Below are 20,847 nucleotides of genomic sequence, written 5' to 3'. Positions count from 1 at the left end.
TATTGTACTGTATTGGATAGGTGTTCTTAGGTTCTGTTGTGTTACATTTTTTTATTATCTATAGACCCTCAGACCTTTGTTTTACTGTATATATTGATTCAATTATTTTGTGATAAAAATCTTTTTTCTATACACCTTGTCAGTCCTTGTGTTTTGATGTGGTTTTGGCATCTGTTTAATGTTATGTGAGTTGTAGTATTCATACAAAGATTTAATCCATACAGGGTTTATTTACTTATCCCTCTAAGTTTGGTTGAAATAATTTAAGTTGCTGTAAACAAATTCCCTTGAAGGCACCTCTACCCTTCTATCATTATCTCCCAAGCCCTCAAGGGTATTCTGGGTCGCTCACTGTGTGTAATCCGGTTAAGTAATTAAACAGCACATTAGGGAGAATGCTGCTCGAGTCACTCAGCGCTGGTTAACTTGGACGCTGGAAATATACAAATCTCAGTGCTTGTTCATAGATGCTGGAAACAGATACGTCAGGGCTCCAAAATGGAAAGCAGGAGGTGCTTTGATAGCTTTGACAAAAAAATTGCTTTAAGCAGAAGTTTATACACCAAAGCAATCGCTAGCAGTCTCACTCCAGCAATGTTTATGTATAGTTTGATGGGTTCAACAGGCACAACGTAGGAGTTGAATGGAGATTGAGACAAATAAAATGAAAAGAGTCACTTATCTGGAGATGAGTGGAATTTCATTTTGAGGGTCGAAGGTTGAAGTTGAGTAGAGTTGAGTTGAAGTGAAATTGAATAAATGTTCTTTGAAGAGTTGAGTTGAATGAAATTCCTTTGAAAACAGATGGTTTGAAAAGGATGTAAAAAATCCTTGAAGGGTTGAAGATAGACGCGTGGGTTCAGCTGTGTAGAGCCGCGTCGCCAAAATTATGTAGTAATCCAAGAGTCAGGTGACTGTGTTGAAGAAGTTTATTAGACAAAATCTACACAGCTTATCATCTGCCAGCATCTCCAGAGTGTACAGTTTCCCCAGTGTTGAATCAAAACATTCCACATTGTACATGAAGCAGATGACATCACAAGCATAGAGTCAGCTGAGCAGGACAGCTGGGAAAGACCTTCCACTAAAAGTGACAATGTACAATTTACAGGTTATAGAATATAACACAGTCCAGGGTAGTATTCCTTCCAGATCACACTGACTGGACCTCTCCGTTGGAGCTTGCACTGTAGTGTGACACGATGATTGCTAGTGAGGCTTGCTCATACCACTATCGACTGCTGCACCTACTGGAAACCCAGAAAGTCAGTCGAAACCCGACTGTCTCTGGACAAATAAAATTCACTTATATGTCATCTGATTCAAGATGAGAAGGTGAGGCATAAAGGGATGCCCGCAGTGCACTATTTGTGGCACACCTGTTCAAGGCTAAACCTAACAGGGATCTTTACCACGGACCATTTGTGGCATGCCTGCTGTATGGAATTAAAATATCAACTTGGGTGCCATTTTGTTTTAATCCATGCACTTTTTGCCAAGGTGACTACACATGGGTGGGCTTATAAAACACAAATAGCAGATCTTTACTACTTGATACTACATCATAGGCCACCCACCCTTGCACATACCAGTTCACCATCTCTGATCTAGGGTAATGCCTTATTGGTCGGATATCATTCTTTTGCCTCATATAATTCGTTCGCTCCCTAATTAACTGCTCTACCTACGATCTAAACTCTTCATGTGGCCGCACGGTTTTCATAAATACCGGTTCACTAAAATGCCGGAAGTAGTGGAAGTGACAGTACACACCTTTGACACAGGTTGACATGACGGGATTGACCCAAACCTAGCCTCTCAGACTCAGCAGCTACCTATTTGAAGCTGATGGGCCAATGGGGGCAGGAGGTGTACACTGCAGAAGATAAACAGGGAACCCTTTTTTTGGAAACCTCTTTCGCTTTGTCGTCATGAACCACGGAATGGTCTGCCCCAATGTGAAGTCTATCATCAATGCGAGTGTGCTCCCTCAATCGCTTTCATTTATTGTTTCAGCAAATGCATCGGTGGAGTCTTGGAATGCCCTGGTCAACTTCGAGCAAATATTGTTGAAGGTAAGTTTGTGCCTTAGTGATGTTCATGCATTGTCCTAAATAAATATTTGAATGCAATGCATGCTATGTCCCATTAATTGTAAACAATTACATGATATTTTAGATTCTCCCTTGACTCTTTGACTTGACAGTGTGTCTTTCTTTTTTGGAAGAGATAGCATGCTCCATGGGAAAGAAAGAGGCTTCATAGCTGAGGTACCTAATCAAGAAGTGTGTGAGGTGGAGTGGCTGGCTCCAAGGCCCTGCTGGACCTCAGTGATAATTCTGGGATAGGGCCAGGGATATACAAATGACATCCACCAGTATAGGCACAAACTCCTGCAAGGCTAACCGACATTTGTTGATGATGCTCTGCCTTGCATACTGAAAACATCAGCGTCAGTGAAGGGTACAACCTATCCTGCCCGCAAAATGAAAGTCCCACATCTCTAAATCCATGAGTATGGCTGTTATTTCTTTACAAATGCAAACACAGGCATTCACAAATGCGCAGAGACCCTTTGTGCTATAGTTCTGTGTGACCAATGTCGGTGCCCTGTGCTCATCCTATTCTCTAAACTACAGCTCCATAATCTTGTGGAATTAAACACAGGAAACAGCAATAAGAGCGAAAGAGTTAGGCATGCTGTCCAGAGACATGGCACAGACTGCCTGTGATATGTGTGCATGGCCGTGTTTGGAAGTGGTAGATTTTTAAAGCCAGACCTATTGATTTTTGCACCGCTTGTGTGTAAATTGTTACAAGTTTACCCAAACGCCTTTATACTCCAACGGTACTTGTCACTGAATTTTAGGAACAGAGGTTTGCGACATCAGAGGATATTTGAGTCCATGTACAATTCATCTCCCAATCAGCCAGCCTGTGGTGAAGAATGCAATGCATATCAGTTTCTTCTCTTTAGCTTTCTTTCCAATATGTTTGCTGTGTATGTGTGATACTAATCTGCCTCCCTGAACATTCTCTTACAGTAGGCACGCACTATTTTCTTTCTTTAAGCCCTAGCAGCTTGTTTTCAATTCTATCCATTTTAATATCCAGAGAAGAACATACAGAGTTCTATTAAAACTTTGAAATTCTCCCTATGAAAATCAAGTAAACAAAAAATAGTTGCGCCCCATGGACAGTGTTAAGCCAGTAGTTTCCTCCGGATCGCTGAGATCAGATCTTTTCAGAGTCCGGGAACTTGGCATTGCAGTCCAGAGTAGGTGCCAACTGAGGCAAGCAGTTGGATCCGGCCTGACGCTCTGGACAGGTCCTCAGGTTGTCTTTCTGAGCTTTCTTCAGCATGCATAGCCACTCTGGTCAACAGCTCCAATGCAGATTAGCACTCTGATCCTGGTTGGCCTCAGCCCTCTGGTTGGCGATTGCTCATGATATCTGCTTGGCAGGTAGCCTGGGTCATCTGGCAGGCAGGTGACCTGCACCATCTGGTTTACAGCTGGCCCAGGTAATCTGGTCAGCATTTGAGGAACCTACCGGCTGAAAGGGCACCTAGCACTGCTAAGTGCAACCTCTTGCTAATCTTGGGTTCCATAAGCCTCCTCTCTGTAGGGACTTAATAGTCAAAGAAAATGTATTGTTGCTTGATAGGACCAGAAGGTGCAGGGTGTCTAAAACCACTTCAGCTAGAAAGGCTGCACCACTGGGCATATAGGGTGAAACAACTGAGTTGGCAGTCGTCAGTTAGGGACAAAGTGCAACATTCCCTACCATGGGCAGGGTGGCGTCCAATAGGGAGGAGCTTGGGGTCTCCACTCAGCCAATCAGCTTCAATAATCCCCAGTGAGAGGCAGGTGAAGCCAGTGCTTACCCCTGGATGGTAAGGTTCCGGAGAGGGAGGAATCTGGTTCCCCAGACCAGGGTTCAAGATACTATTCAGAGCCACCTTATATACCCAGGATATAATGGCACCAGACCAGGGAGGAGTCTGTGTCGCTTCCTGGCTGACCAGCTTCAAAAAATCCCAGTGAGATGCGGGTGAAGCCAGTGCTGTTGCTTGGTAGGGAGGAAGTCGTTTTTAGGCCAGAGGTCCTAGCACTAGCCAGAGCCACCTTCTCTACCCAGGGCAGGGTGGCAGCAGACTGAGGAAGAATATGGGTCTCCTCTAGTATAGTGAGCCCCAACAACTCTGAAGGATATGCTGGTAAAGTCTTCACTTACAACCTTTCTGATCAGGACCCCATACACCAGCCAGAGGTGGCTTCCATACCCAGGACAGAGTGGCCCTGGTCAAGGAGATGTCTAAGTCTCCTCCAGGCTGACTAGCTCAAAGATTCCACAGTGATAGATAGTTAAATTCAGCACTTTTGCCTGGGTGGGCCTGGCCCCTCAGGCCAGACAGAAGGCACTGGTAAGAGTCACCTTTCCTAAAGGCAGGGTGCCCTGCCCTTCCACCCCAGTCATCAGGGCACCATCTTGCATTCTTTTAAAGATCACCATTAATCACCGGGTACACCAGTAGAACTGAAGTAAACTGACAGCTCTCAGAAAGGATTAGTTTTTCAAATGAAAGTTCAGACAAGACAATGGGTGCATGCATGACATCAGTCTACCCTTAATCAGTCACCAAGTTTAATTGCATTGTTTGTTTGCAAACATTTCGCAGTATTTAATGAAAGTGATGCATCACAATGTATCCTCAATTTTAGGAGGTTCGCCATAAAACTGCATGTGATCCTATTGCAGAAGTAGAAAGAGAATCAAATATGCTACTAAAAGACTTACTAAAGCTCACAACCCATGGGGTATCCCCCATTTGAAGGGACGTAACAAGGGGAGAAATAGAGGCTCTCAATGACCTACTTCTGCAACCTGATACTGGGGACGCACTTCTCCAAACCATGGTTATGGCATATTTCAGTGCATCAGGAGACTGGCTGGATTTGAGTATGCCCACCCACAATAGCATGAATGCAGTCTGGGACTGCACCCACCTACTGGCAGGTGTGCAACCTCAATGTTTGGTGTGGATGGACCTTTTTCCTTCACTCTGGGGAAAATACAGCTGGGTAGTGGCAAACACTCAGTGTTCAGAAGGAACTGGAAAAAGGCGAAAGCAGACAGCTTGGGCCCAGCGCTCCTAATTACTGGACCACTGAGCACTGGTAATCCCAATGAGGATGCAGTCGCGTTCAATTTAAGGATCACCTCTGCCCTTGATGCTCCACTGAGATCTGTAAGGTTCCTGAGTGGTGTAAAAGACTAGAACGGCTATGTTGGAAAGATTACTTCGCGGAGGCCAAGCTAGCCTATAAGGAAGCCCTAGGAAAGCTGCGTAAAATGATGGGGGTGACAAGAAGGGAATCATTTGTTGATCGCATTGAGAGTGCGGAGAATTCGGGTAAGGAGAATTTTAGGATTGTCAGATCCTTTACTAGCCCATCTACCATTGAGTGAAATGGTCTGCCCTCTCCTTCCTTATGTACAACCCTCTCCTTCCTTGTGTACAAACCTATCCAACTTTTGTGAGGACAAAAATCAGAAAGTCTATGACTCTTTCACGGTAGGAGAGTTTTCGGCGGTATCACAGCCATCGGAAACTACTAATTCTGTTAGCGCTTTTTCAGAACTCCGCCCTGTAACCTTGCAGGAACCAATGGCCGAAATCTGAAGATACAAGTCGGACTCCCCTGTGGACCCGCACCCACCCAAGCTTTTTAGATCTTTGGCTCATTGCATTAACCCAGTTTTAAACTACATTTGGAACACGTCGCTATCTTTCGGCATCTTCCCAGATATTTAGAAATGTGCATTCTTACTACCCCTGCTGAAAAAAACCTAATGCTGATCCCACAGAGCTCGGCAATTACCATACAATTTCACCTTTACCAGCACCCGCAAAAATGTTAGAAAAATTGGCTCAACTCGCCAATTTCATCGATGCATAGGACATCCTAAATGATACACAGTCTGGTTTCTGGTCAGGATACAGTACTGAGACTGCACTGGAGGTGGTGGCGGAGTCAGTGAGAATGTCAGTGTATGCTGGAGCATCAGCAATGCTGATCCTTTTAGATCTGTCAGCAGCCTTTGACACGGTTGCACAACCTATTCTCCTGGACAGGCTCAAACAGCTGGGCTTGCAGGGGGAGTTATTGCTTGGATTCAGTTCTACTTCACAGACCGCTCTCAAAGAGTTTTTCTCCAACCACATCAATCCAATCCTAAGCTACTGCGGTACAGTGTTCCACAAGGCTCTGCCCTAAGTCCTCTGCTTTTTAACAACTACCTGGTGCTACTTTTCAATCTCATTGCTACCTGGGAACTGAAGGCAGTGTCTTATGCAGATGACACCCAGCTGGTGTTCTCATTCAATAACCACTCTGAGGACTCGTTTGCCAGATTCACGGGGTGTCTGAAGGACATCGCCTGCTGGATGAACAATAACAGACTAAAACTGAATAGAGATAATGCGGCGGTCCTATTCTTTGGCCAGGCCTCCCCGTCCTCAGGGTTATGGTGGCCAGTTGAGCTGGGCTCACTACCAATTCCAGCAAATACTGCAAGTAATTGGGCATCAAATGGGACTCTGACCTATCCTTTGAAACTCAAGTCCGTCACATCTCTTTATCTTGCTTCGGGAAATTAAGAAGCTCAAGGAAATTCCTGCACCTCTTACTGGAAGATAGCCCCAGGGCAGTAGTCCATACGACTGTGACCTCTCAGCTGGACTATGCGAACAGTTTGTACCTAGGGCCACCTTCTTATCTGATCCATAGACTTTAGAGGGTACAAATCGCTGCAGCGAGAGTCATCTGATGGTGCAGTTCCAACTCCACATCTCTTTTTTTATTTTTTTAAATTATGAAATACCTGGCACAACAATATTAAATACATTTTACAATTCATTCTGTTAAAAAATGGAATACACAAATTATAAAATGTAAAGGCCAGCAAATACATAAAATACGCAGATTTTTACTAATACTTAAGAAATAATTAATTAATACGAGATAAAACAGGATAAGAGACCATAAAAAGCAATTCGTTAATCTTGCAAATCCATTAATGATAATAACATCCTTCTACATAGGGAAGCTTCCTTCAGGAAATAACATATGTAAACTTAAGCATTCAAGAAATTATGAACCTAAGCAAATCACCATTTATCCTAGCAACTAAATATGTCAACTCCAACCAGCCTCCTACCCCACTCCCATAATTTAAATCGCAGACGGGCGCTGGGCACCATCCCTCCATCCTTTGATGGGGGCCCAGATACTCAGTCCCAGCTCCCTCATCTTCCTACCTCTTCTGATATATAGGGAGGATTCTATATTATGAATCCCTAGGAGTCGGGTAAACCACATCTGAAAGGTGGGGGTTAAGGGGTCCTTCCAACCTGCAGCTAAAAGTATCTGAAGGACTGCCACACATATAAAAACAAAGGCTTCTAAGGCTCAGATTACTATCAATAACTATTAACCTTGATTTGCCCGAATACCACATTTTGCTGTATGGTATTGGATCCCAACAGTCGATCCCCTTCAAAAATATCGCTTATTTTTCTAACTCCTTGTTGTTACCAGATTCTACCCATCCTATCATAAATCAGTTGTGGAAATGCGCTTGACTTCCATAGAAGAGTATAGTAGTTTATTTTTGGAATTGCCAGCGTTCTTTGTATCATCTTCCAAACCTCCCAGGCACTATCCATTATCTTATACCGCATTTTTTTTATAATACCGCCTTTCTGTTTTACGGCGCAAAAGCCCTATGGCTTCTCTACCAGGCATCAACTCATATATGGTTGGTAGACTATGGCTATTCTTGCAGAGTCAAATAATATTGCCATCTGACTTAGCAGGCAGGCCCAATCATAAAATCTAACATTCAGGATCGCAAGCCCTCCCCTTTCCTGCGGGAGAGACAAGTATTTCATGGCACGTCTGACTTTCCCAAACTGCCATATAAAACTCATAAATATTGACTCTATTGATTTCATTACTACTTCATCGATCATGAATGGAATAGATCAGAGCAGATACAAAATTTTGGGGAGCATAGTCATTTGTAATACATTGCCCCTCCTTATTAAAGATAAGTGCAAGGTGTCTACTGTTTTTAGGTACGCTGAGATTGACTTCAACAGCGGATAAAAATTAACATTTATTATTTTATCCGTTGCAGAACTTATTCTGACTTCAAGATAGACTGCAATTTCTGTGCATCTTAAATCATTCATTTTAATATTATTAGTGCAGACTACCTGGGTATTACTTTCATTCAGCAGATAGCCAGACCTCTGCCCAAATTTGCTAGCAATCTCCGTGATTGCTCTCATAGCCCTAACCGGCCAGGTTATCCACATAGGCCAGCAGCTTGGTCTCAAAACCATTGTTAACTATTGGCTTGATGTCATGACAGCTTAATATTCTTTCGATCAGTGGATCGCTATATTGAGCGAAGAGTATTGGCGAACAGGGACAGCCCTGTCGTGTCCCTCTTGAAATAAATATCTTATCCGAGCTACCTCCCATTAATTGAATTCAAGCCTTTGTCTCCAAGTACAGTGCCCTAATAGGTCAAGAGAGATATTAAAATCTCCGCACAATATCATTGGCCTCGGCCACATCGTCAACTCTACTTTAAGTTGATCAAGGATCTCAGCGTCATCCTGGTTAGACCCATATATTGTGCACACAGTAATTCCTGTTCCGAGTTCCACCACAACCCACCTCCCAAGGGCATCTGTTATTTTGCATTTTACCCCACCAAGGGCACCCTTGGCCAATATTGTTACACCCCTGATGGTAGATGTTTGGGAGGAACAAGCCAGTAAATCATATCCTCTGATATTCAATAAATTCCTTTTTGCCCACGGTAAATGGGTCTCCTGTAAACAAACTACATCTATACAGTTTGACCTTACAAATTCCCCCAACCGTTGCCTCTTCCTCCAGTCATTTAAGCCCCCTACATTCACTGTACAAAACTTAAGCTTCCCCATTTTTCTCTAAAGAATTGCTCCATCCCTTATACTCACATATTTCAACTGTTTTATGTTCAAGACCTTCAACCAAGTTAGAAAATAATGCCGGGTATCTTTTTTTCCACCCTGTGACCTTCCCCACCTTCCCCGCCCCCTTCCTATCCCCCTGAACCCTTCCCCGCCCCCTTCTTAGCCCCCTGAACCCCTCCATGCCCTCCATCGTGCTCTCCTGCCTCCCCAGTGAAGTGCTCAGACCTTGGTCTGTGTATAGGATGTTCGCAGCATTAGCAACATGGCTACTCCTAATCCGTCAATAACTTAAATTACCCCACTAATCCAAATATTTCATAGGTTAAATACCTCTCGTTCAAGTCAATACCCTTTCCCTTCCCACCCTGACTTCCCCTACTCGATTCTTCTCCCTCATATATGCATTTAATTTTTTTGTTGTTGAAATTTTGCCATTTGGAAAAAGAGCTTCTACCGCTTTCACCGGGGCAAACTTATACTACCAAAATACCTCTCCTTCATTTTTCTTTCCCCCGAATTACTTTATTTGTTCATAGCATCCAGATACTCCTTTGCTTTTATTTCCAACGAGAAGTAGCAGGTCTACCCCTCATGGATCACTTGAGCTGTGCTGGGTTAATCAAATAAATCTGGATGTTTTTCTCCTGAAAAGGTTTTATGAGCTGCCTTAACCTCCAGCGTCTTTGCACTGTAGAGTGGCAGAAATCTGGGCACACGAAGAACAAGATCTCCCCACTTGTTCTCTTAGATTCAGGTCTAGCCTTGTCTGAGATTGCCAGGCATAGGAGGAAATTGCCAAAGAACACTAGTATCGCCCTTGGCTTGGACCCTTCGCTTGCTTGCATCCATGGCTTAAAGGGGGGACGATGTGCTCTTTGAACTTCTGCTGCCCAATTTCAGTCTGACATCTCAGAAAACAAAGACTTAAATAGCTCCACTATGTAAGACCTGGTGTCAGACCCTTCCAACCCCTCCGGAATCCCCAGCACCCTGAGGTTGTCCTCCTTTGTCTGCTCTCAAAATCCTCGAGCTTCCATTGGATATCTTTAATTTGAGAGCCTTGAGCTTCCACCTGGGTCGATGAGTTTGCCGCCTCTGATTCTGTAGAGACAATTCTCACCTCGAGGTTAGTCACCCTTTCCCCTATGTTAACACAAGCTTTAGAAAGTTTCCTGACGACCCCTTGCATTTACCTCATAGTGGCCTGTGCTTTCCGGCTGTCTTGGCGTGTTTCTTCCCTGTGAGGTAAGATAGCCTGATGAATTACTTCCAGTGTACGGGAAGCCACGCTAACCTCTGTGGGGGTTGTGCCAAACAAAGAACCCGACAACTGGGTTGTAGATGTATAGTCCCACTTTAAATCTTTTCTTTCACGGCTTTTCTGTACCAGGGCGAAGGTTTTTGTTTGCTGTTATAGGAAGTGCTAGGTCACTGTCCTCAGGATCCGTGTCTAAGTTGCTTGCCCCGATTATGTGCCTAACCCGTCCTCCGACCACTCTGCCCCCTCTGAAACCAGAAGAAAACAGTCACTAGCCCCCAGATGCATCAAGCATCCATTTTGCGATTCCTTATTAGCGAAAAATTAGGATTCGCTAATAAGGAATAGCAAAATGCTATGCATGAAGAAATCGCTAAAAAAAATTGCGATTTCTTAATATTCCTTAATTGCGACTCGCAAATTGCGAGTCGCAATTAAGGAATACCTCCCCATTCATTCCTATGGACCTAAAGGCCCTTAGGAATGAATGGGAAGACATTCTCAATTTGCGATTAGCAATTAGCGAATTGCAAATTGAGAATGCAATTTCAAGGGTGCAGGGGTGTCCAAAGGACACACTGTTGAACCCCTGAAATTAATCTGTGCACATATGTTGCGCACGGGCATGCGTGTGCGCAACATGAAACTTTGAAAAATGCACAAAGTGCATTTTTCAAAGTTTTTTCAAATTACCATGAAGTTCAACTTCATGGTAATTTGCTCCCCCTATTAGCGAAATCGCTAATTATTTTACTTTGTTGCATTGCATTTAAGGAATCTCAATTTGGGATTCCTTAAATGCAATCGCAATTTAAGGAATCTCAATTTAGAGATTCCTTAAATTGCGATTTTTGCATTTGGGATGATGCATTCCAAATGCAAAAATACCGGTCACCAAGGGGCAGATTCTGAGAATCTGCCCCTTGGCGACCGGATTTTCCTTTCATGCATCTGGGCCTAGGCTCTTTATCCAATTCTCCTCTATTTTTATCCCCTGCTAGCAGTTCTATTACCAGGTGCGAGTTGTTCCTGCCAGCCGCTAAATTGGGTATCTGTGCTACATTTTCTATTCCTTGCTGTATTTCAACACAGTCAATGCCCATCTTCTTACCAGCAGCCACCCACTCTGCCACGGCAGTATGAGGTTCGGGGGGACCGGTGGGGCCGAAACAGCTTCTGAAATTCCAGCAACATCCCCATTCTCTTAACCTGGGGCACACATTTCCCTTCCATTCACAGCTTCCATGGTGGGGGGAGGCATCCACCTCTTTCCATTTCCCTCCATTAGGCAGATCAGCCACTACAACCCTTGACACTGGGGTGTCCCGAGTCTCTTCCCGACTCACCTCCTGACTTTGCTTCTGCTTGCCTTTCTCCTCGCTGACTGCTCCCGCCTGTGCCTCCTTCGGCCGCAGCAGGAGTTGAGCCACCGACGGGCCAGCCAGGCGGTTTTTGCGTGTTGCTCCGCCTCTTCCCCTCTACGCTGATGGTGGGTCTAGCGTTTGAGACTGCTGCAGGCTCCCCGGTATTTGCTCCGGCAAATCAAGCTCCGCTGGGTTTTCTCCTCGCAGCTTTCGTCCACCCGCCAATTTAGAGACAGCGGGGTTTGTTGCTACCTTTGGGGCCATTTCAGCGCAGCTCCCCGCCCAATGATGTTCCACCTGATAGAGGTATCTCACTGTGGCAGGCCTAAGGATCCACAGTCTGACTTTGATCCAGGCCATCAAGACTCTCTCGCAAGAATGCCGGGACCTCCACATAGGGGAGGACCTCCAGTGGGTGAGTGGTTTTCCAGATTCTATTTCCTTACGGGGTTTGTGTACTCAAAACTGCCATGACTCGCTAGTGCTGCTGCCAGCCTCCTAAGCGGCCGCCATCTTGCTTCCCTCCCTCAGCTTCTCATTCCTTCGAGATAGTGCATCTACCGCCTCCACATCTCGCCGCATATTAGGCAACTCCATTGGCTCCCTGTAGCAGAAAGGATAGAGTTCAAGTCCTTGACCCTAGCTTTTCATGCCATATGTAGCAAAGGATCTAGGTATCTCAGACACAAGCTTTGTCCTTCTCAACCTAAACATACTTTGAGATCAAACTCTCAGCACATGCTTTGTGTACCTTGCTATGCTAAGTCTCGCATGGGAAGAAGGTCCTTCACAATAAGGACCGCCAGGCTATGGAATTCCGTACTTTTGCATATGCGCTTGATGGAAACAGAACTTAAGTTTAGGAAGATTTTGAAGACCTGGCTATTTACCTAGGGATAGCTCCTGGTCTGGATGCCATACCTGATCTCTGCTCAGCGCCAGGACACCTCTGCTTGACTTAACTGTCGCGCTTTACAAATTCCACTATTATTATTATTATTGGGCTGAAAGTACTTCGGACCCACTTCAGCTCGTGTGGCCCTGGTTGGCTGTACAGGGACAGCCGTCCAGCAAATCAGTCTCAGTCAAAGCATCCTGTTCATGTTTCTGAGCCAATAAGCAGCCAGGTACCCAGGCTTTTTCTTTGTCTATTTTTAGGTTGAGCCTTTGCAGCACACATGCGTTGCCTATAAGACCTGCTGTAACCACTTTACAGAGTGTAATCCCGTCTGCTGCTTGCCATTGGTTCACTCCTGCATCACTCTTCTTTGTTGGCTACTCATTGGTTGGCGCTCCCGATACATAACTTGCGTGTTTTGCTCAGGATCCATCACTGCTGTTTTTCACTCAGGAGCACTGACCAACTGCAGTTTCCTTGCGCTGTAGGTGTTTATATATTCCTAAGAGGACTACTTCCTTAATTTCCTGTTCATGTTAGATGATGTTTGGTTTGTGTTTCAGTGCCCCTTTTCAGCACTAAGGTGTAGCTTTGTATGAGAGCCTTGTAGTTTGTGTGTTTGCGCAGTGCGTTATTGTCATAATTAGTTTCACTTTAACAAAGTATTCAGCTTTGGATCATCCAGAAAATTATTAATGTGGACAGAGACCTTTACAAGTCACTTGATTTATATATTATTAAAAACGGGTCGGTGTATGCAAATGTGTTGCTTTATTATGATCAGGTATGGTCCACGCCACGTTACAGTGCACTCTGATAACACCCCCACGGTTTATTCAGTGATCAGAGCTTCCTTCATATGAGTGGGTATGGCCATTGTGTGCAGTAATGTATTCATGGTAATTTTAGTCATATTTACAACGATACGTGAAGCTTCTTGAAACCCACCAGAGAAGGGAGAGTTTCATATAATGTCCCTTTGGCGAGAGGCTGTAATAGTGCTCTGATACACTACGGTAGTATATTTCACTTCATATTTCCATCAGAATGCCATAAATCGAGTGCTTGTATTTTAAATCTATTTTAAACTACATAAAGACACTTTCCAATCCCACGCCAGAACAGCGGAAGTGATTTCCTTTCTCAAGAAATACAATGCGAGCTTTCTAGTTATCTATAGATCCATACATTCTATTAATATATGTAGCATCTAAGACCTCTTGGTCCCAGTCCCCTCCTCTGACTACTGCACCCCTATCCACTGACTACAGACAGTTTTCACTGGAGTTCTAGCCACTGGCTTTTGTTACAGTATGCCTCATGACGACTTCCCTTCCCATGCCCACCGGAACAACATTAATGGCTACTGGGCCCAATTACTTACAACTCAGCTTTTCCTTGCCTCTATTCACAGACCCTATACCTGCTGACTCTTAGCTGTTTACTACCTAACGTTATAACTCCTGAATTCCAGTTTTTTGTGCATTCGTCCTTTGTCCCTTTTTGTCAGGCAACCACATGACCCACACAAATGAGGTACCGGCTGCCGATATGTTATGAATTTTGAAAATGTAATGATGCTGGTAAATGTCCCTGTTTGTGACCTTAAAATTTACCTTACCTATGTACTTCCATCAGTGGGAGAGGCCTGCAACTGGCATCCACTTGTGGTTCTCTGTCCGACCTTAATGCAACAGCATATGTTGATCTCTTTTTGACTTCTGACTGCCCCTTGTTTATGGTATACCTCCTATAATGTTGTTGTGATCATTAAAAAGCGTTTATTGGTTTATCACCACATCTCTAATTTGTAACCATTAATTTATCTGTCATCTCATTTTGTTTGTTTCTGTATCTTCTCTATGAGGATACAGGCCAGTGAGGAGCTGTTTCAAGTTATAATAGTGCTGCTAGCTGCTACTCTGGTTGCAGTGGTGATTCCTCATTCTTGGTCCTTTAGGCAGTGCTGTTAGCTGCTTCTCTGGTCCCATTGGGAATTCCTCATTCTAAGTCCTACAGACAGTGCTGCTAGCTGCTTCCCTTGTCTCATCTGCAATTCCTCATTCTAAGCAGGGGTGGGCACAGTTGGCGTAGCACCACTACGAGGAGTTCCATGGACGTTTGGAAAATATCAGTGGAACAGGAGCCTGCGGCCAGCCGAGGGTCCGTGTGCCTAGGATGCGGGTCCTTGTGCCCGGGCAGGCTCCCAGATCTCCCCGGCCTGGCTGGGTTGTGAAGCAGAATCCGGGTCCAGGGTCTGGGTTTCGGGTAGGGCCTGGGGTGTGGGAGCCCCTGTCCTGCGGCCTGCCAAGGGTCCGTCTGCCCGGGACAGGGGTCCCTGGTGAGGAGCCACCAAGCCCTCCAAAGGGCCAGTGGGAGCCCTCCCGTGAAGGCTCGGTGAGCAGATTGGCGTCCTTTGGGCCCGGCCATCTGGTCGCGTCTTTCCCCGCAGCCATATGGCCGTGTACAATGCTTGCCAATGGGGTGACCAGATCGCCGGGCTACCTTGGAAGTCCCGATGAGGGCTTGTTTGCCTCCCCGATCCCAGCCAGGGCTCCAGGAGGTCACTCGAGGGTCTGGGTTTCGGGTAGGGCCTGGGGTGTGGGAGCCCCTGTCATGCGGCCTGCCAAGGGTCCACCTGCCGGGGACAGGGGTCCCTGGTGAGGAGCCACCAAGCCCTCCAAAGGGCCAGTGGGAGCCCTCCCATGAAGGTTTGGATGAGCAGATTGGCGTCCTTTGGGCCCGGCCATCTGGTCGCGCCTTTCCCCTCGGCCATCTGGCCGTGTACAATGCTTGCCAATGGGGTGACCATATCGCCGGGCTACCCTGGAAGTCCCGATGAGGGTTTGTTTGCCTCCCCGATCCTAGCCAGGGCTCTAGGAGGTCAGGTGCCCCCATGCCCTGGGTCCCCTCCGTCACTCGATGTGCATTGGTTACCAGAAAGAAGGGTCGCTTTCCTCTGGAATAATAGGGGCGGGGTATGCCAGAATCGCCGCTCGGCTGGCGGTTCTCGGCCGGGGACCAGATGGGTTAGGCCTGGACAACACCTCCCCATTGCCCAGACTCCCTCCACCGTCCCTCCGTGAGGCAAAGTGCCCAGGACGGGCTCCGTCCCATGCCCTGGGCCCCGGTGGGCTTTCCCCAGCTTGGCTTGGTTCAGGAGCATAGGCCGGGGCCCTTGGTGGCCCAATGCAGGCAGATGGAGGTCTCCCCAACGTGCCTGTCACTGGCCCGCTGGGCAGGCCCAGGTATGGGTTGGGCTCCACCATGGGCCTGGGTTAAAGGTCCGCCAGGGACCCCCATTCTCAGCCCCAGGCCTGAGGCCCAGCTGGGGACTCCGAGCCCCCCTGGGACTCAGAGCCCCTGAGCCCTGCATGGGCAGGCAGGAGCCCTCTGGCGAGGGCTTAGTGTGGGCAGATTGGCGTCTTTCGGGCCCAGGCATCTGGTCGTGCCTTTCCCCTTGGCCATCTGGTCATGCGCAATGCTTTCCAGTGGGGCAACCAGATGGCCGGGCCGGCCTGTAAGTCCCGATGAGGGCTCGTCCGCCTCTCTGATCTCAGACAGGGCTCCAGGAGGTCTGGCGCCTCCGCGCCCTGGGTCCCCTCAATCCCTCGGTGTGCGTGGGTTCCCAGAAAGAGGGGTACCTTTTCTCCAGATTATTAGTGGCAGGGTATGGCGGACCCCTCTCCGGCTGGCGGTTCTCAGCCGGGGACCAGATGGGCTAGGCCCTGGCACTACCTTTTCCCCTGTCCAGGGCTCCCTCCTCTGGCCTGACGCGTGGCAAAGTGCCCGGGACAGGCTCCATCGTGCCTCAGCTGGTCCCTCCCTTGTGCGCCCGGACCCAAGAGATGCTGCGGGCCTCGCCGTGCCTGAGGCCCAGCTGGGGTCTCCAAGTCCCCAGGATGCCCCTGAGCCCTGTAGGGCAGGTGGGAGCCCTCCCGCAAAGTCTAGGGCAGGCATATTAGTTTCCTTCAGGCCCGGCCATCTGGTCACGCCTTTCCCCTCATGCGCAATGCTTTCCAATGGGGCGACCAGATGTCCCGGCTGCCCTGGAAGTTCCGATGAGGGCTTGTTTGCCTCCCCGATCCTAGCCAGGGCTGCAGAAAGTCAGGCACGTCTGCGCCTAGGGGCCCTTCAGTCTCACGGTGCACACAGATTAATAGAAAGGGGGGTACCCTTCCTCTGGATTAGTAGGGACAGGGTACTACTGAACCCCTCTTGGCCTAGCATTCCTCAGCCAGCAGCCGGACTTGCAAGAATGCCCAGGCTCCGTCCTCGGTCCTGCCGCGTGGCAGGGTGCCCGGGGTGGGGTCCCACAGGCCCGGGAAAGGTTCCCCTGTGCCTCTGGACCCAGGAGCCCTGGCTGGGTCCAGGGGCTCCACCTGGGCCCAGGTCTGGTGCTCCAGCCCTGGGCCCCATCCCACAGCCTGCCGCCATGCCAAAGGCCCGGGACAGGGTTCCATCGTGCCTGGGGAGCCTCCCTCCTGCTTGGCTGGGTTCAGGAGTGCTGGACGGGGCCCCTGAGGTCCCTGGGGAGGGTGGCATCCTCACCCCGGGCTCCATCCTTGGGCCTGCCACGTGGCAGGGTGCCCAGGACAGTGTTCCAAGGCCCGAGGATGCTTCCTCTGTACCTCTGGGCCCATTAGCCCCGGCTGGGTCCAGGAGCCCGCCAGGCCCCAGGTCAGGGCTTGGTTCAGAAGCTCCCTCCGTGGCCCCTGAGGGCCCAGTGGAGGGCAGCCTTCCCACCCGGGCTCCATCATTGGGCCTGTCACGTGGCAGGGTGCCCTGGACGTGGTCCCGCAGGTCCGTGGAGGCTTCCCCTGTGCCTCTGGGCCTGGAAGCCCTGGCTGGGTACAGGGGCCCCAATGGGCCTCGGGTTGGGTGCTCCAGCCCTGGGCCTCGTCCCCCGGCCTGCTGCCATGCCAAAGGCCCGAAACCGGGTTGCCTCGTGCCCGGGGAGGCCTCCGATCCCTTGGCTGGGTACAGGACCTCCATCTGGGGTTCCTGAGGGCCCCGAGAAGGGCAGCCTGGCCACCACGGGCTCCTTCCTCGGGCCTGCCACATGGCAGCATGCCCAGGATGGGGTCCTGTGGGCCTCTGGGCCGAGGAGCCCCGGCTGGGTCCAGGGGCCCTGCTGGGCCCCAGGTCTTGTGCTCCAGACCTGGGCCCCATCCCCCGGCCTGCCGCTAGGTCAAGGACAGGGGTCCATCGGTCCTGTGCAGACTTCCCTGCTTCGCCTGCTTGTCAAGGTGTCTGTGGGACCTGGGTCGGAGGGCTCATAGGCTCCCCCCTCTCAGCCTCATAGCTGAGGCCCAGCTGGGGCCCCGGGCCTCTGGCCCCCCATGCCTCGGCACCCGCTCGCCCTTTTGTTAGGGCACAGAGCGACCCCATGGCCGCCCTTTGTGCAGGGCCAGGTCGCGCCTTTCCCCTCAGCCATCTGGTCGCAAGTAATGCTTTCCAATGGGGCTACCATATGGCCGGGGTTCCCCAACTCTCAAATTGAATATGAGTATAGTGTATATTTTCAGAATCATACATACGAATCATGTGACCGGCAATGGCCATATTTGAGCAACATTACACAACTAAAGCCAAGCGTCTCACCCTCCTTCATTCAATGGTGCAATCACCCCCGGACTGGACTGTTCCCATGAGGCACAGGGTCAGAGCTGATTTGCATATAGCCAGTGTCTAACCCAGCCAGTGTCTAACCCAGGGTGGTGTGGAGTGCACAAAAACGATGGATTTAGGCACAGATCCTTGTACTGGGGTGAATGTATGACATTGTTCTACATTCTGTCCATCAACTGTGTTTTCTGCAATTTTCACCCCGAGTAGGCTGGGTATGCTCAGACGTGAGTCCCAGGCTCCCCACACCACTGGAGTCAAGCTATCCAGGCTGATGAAGGCTAATAGCCAGAAAACGGTCCTTGGATGCTTGATTCCGGTCTGGGAAAGACATGGCTTGGTAGTTCGGACAGGACTGTTCCCATGAGGCACAGGGTCAGAGCTGATTTCCATATAGCCAGTGTCTAACCCAGGGTGGTGTGGAGTGCAAAAAAACAATGGATTTAGGCCCAGATCCTTGTACTGGGGTGAATGTATGACATTGTTCTACATTCTGTCCATCAACTGTGTTTTTTGCAATTTTCACCCCGAGTGGGCTGGGTATGCTCAGACGTGAGTCCCAGGCTCTCCACACCACTGGAGTCAAGCTATCCAGGCTGATGAAGGCTGATAGCCAGAAACCGGTCCTTGGATGCTTGATTCCGGTCTGGGAAAGACATGGCTTGGTAGTTCGGACTGGACTGTTCCCATGAGGCACAGGCTCAGAGCTGATTTGCATATAGCCAGTGTCTAACCCAGGGTGGTGTGGAGTGCAAAAAAACGATGGATTTAGGCCCAGATCCTTGTACTGGGGTGAATGTTTGACATTGTTCTACATTCTGTCCATCAACTGTGTTTTTTGCAATTTTCACCCCGAGTGGGCTGGGTATGCTCAGACGTGAGTCCCAGGCTCTCCACACCACTGGAGTCAAGCTATCCAGGCTGATGAAGGCTGATAGCCAGAAACCGGTCCTTGGATGCTTGATTCCGGTCTGCGAAAGACATGGCTTGGTAGTTCAGACTGGACTGTTCCCATGAGGCACAGGGTTAGAGCTGATTTGCATATAGCCAGTGTCTAACCCAGGGTGGTGTGGAGTGCAAACAAACGATGGATTTAGGCCCAGATCCTTGTACTGGGGTGAATGTATGACATTGTTCTACATTCTGTCCATCAACTGTGTTTTTTGCAATTTTCACCCCGAGTGGGCTGGGCATGCTCAGACGTGAGTCCCAGGCTCTCCACACCACTGGAGACAAGCTATCCAGGCTGATGAAGGCTAATAGCCAGAAACCGGTCCTTGGATGCTTGATTCCGGTCTGGGAAAGACATGGCTTGGTAGTTCGGACTGGACTGTTCCCATGAGGCACAGGGTCAGAGCTGATTTCCATGTAGCCAGTGTCTAACCCAGGGTGGTGTGGAGTGCAAAAAAACGATGGATTTAGGCCCAGATCCTTGTACTGGGGTGAATGTATGACATTGATCTACATTCTGTCCATCAACTGTGTTTTTTGCAATTTTCACCCCGAGTGGGCTGGGTATGCTCAGACGTGTGTCCCAGGCTCTCCACACCACTGGAGTCAAGCTATCCAGGCTGATGAAGGCTGATAGCCAGAAACCGGTCCTTGGATGCTTGATTCCGGTCTGGGAAAGACATGGCTTGGTAGTTCGGACTGGACTGTTCCCATGAGGCACAGGGTCAGAGCTGATTTGCATATAGCCAGTGTTTAACCCAGGGTGGTGTGGAGTGCAAAAAAATGATGGATTTAGGCCCACATCCTTGTACTGGGGTGAATGTATGACATTGTTCTACATTCTGTCCATCAACTGTGTTTTTTGCAATTTTCACCCCGAGTGGGCTGGGTATGCTCAGACGTGAGTCCCAGGCTCTCCACACCACTGGAGTCAAGCTATCCAGGCTGATGAAGGCTGATAGCCAGAAACCGGTCCTTGGATGCTTGATTCCGGTCTGGGAAAGACATGGCTTGGTAGTTCGGACTGGACTGTTCCTATGAGGCACAGGGTCAGAGCTAATTTGCATATAGCCAGTGTCTAACCCAGGGTGGTGTGGAGTGCAAAAAAACGATGGATTTAGGCCCAGATCCTTGTACTGGGGTGAATGTATGACATTGTTCTACATTCTGTCCATCAACTGTGTTTTTTGCAATTTTCACCCCGAGTGGGCTGGGTATGCTCAGACGTGAGTCCCAGGCTCTCCACACCACTGGAGTCAAGCTATCCAGGCTGATGAAGGCTGATAGCCAGAAACCGGTCCTTGGATGCTTGATTCCGGTCTGGGAAAGACATGGCTTGGTAGTTCGGACTGGACTGTTCCCATGAGGCACAGGGTCAGAGCTGATTTGCATATAGCCAGTGTCTAACCCAGGGTGGTGTGGAGTGCAAAAAAATGATGGATTTAGGCCCAGATCCTTGTACTGGGGTGAATGTATGACATTGTTCTACATTCTGTCCATCAACTGTGTTTTTTGCAATTTTCACCCCGAGTGGGCTGGGTATGCTCAGACGTGAGTCCCAGGCTCTCCACACCACTGGAGTCAAGCTATCCAGGCTGATGAAGGCTGATAGCCAGAAACCGGTCCTTGGATGCTTGATTCCGGTCTGGCAAAGACATGGCTTGGTAGTTCGGACTGGACTGTTCCCATGAGGCACAGGGTCAGAGCTGAT

At 48.7% G+C, this 20,847-nt stretch overlaps 1 protein-coding gene across 1 annotated transcript in view; it reads left to right on the top strand.

Moving 5' to 3' along the window:
* LOC144823889 (mucin-5B-like) overlaps nt 1-20,847 on the top strand; it is a 1,747,676-nt gene that overhangs the window by 963,971 nt on the left and 762,858 nt on the right. The window contains exon 17 of the mRNA XM_078682783.1: nt 2,017-2,075. Within this exon, the coding sequence (XP_078538909.1) occupies nt 2,017-2,075 (59 nt within the window). The remainder of the gene's footprint in view (nt 1-2,016; nt 2,076-20,847) is intronic.

The sequence above is a fragment of the Lissotriton helveticus genome, chromosome 3_1, assembly GCF_964261635.1.
Source record: "Lissotriton helveticus chromosome 3_1, aLisHel1.1, whole genome shotgun sequence".
Classification (NCBI taxonomy): Eukaryota; Metazoa; Chordata; class Amphibia; order Caudata; family Salamandridae; genus Lissotriton; species Lissotriton helveticus.
The sequence above is the reverse complement of the archived record's forward strand: the minus strand, read 5'-3'. Positions and strand labels throughout refer to the sequence as shown.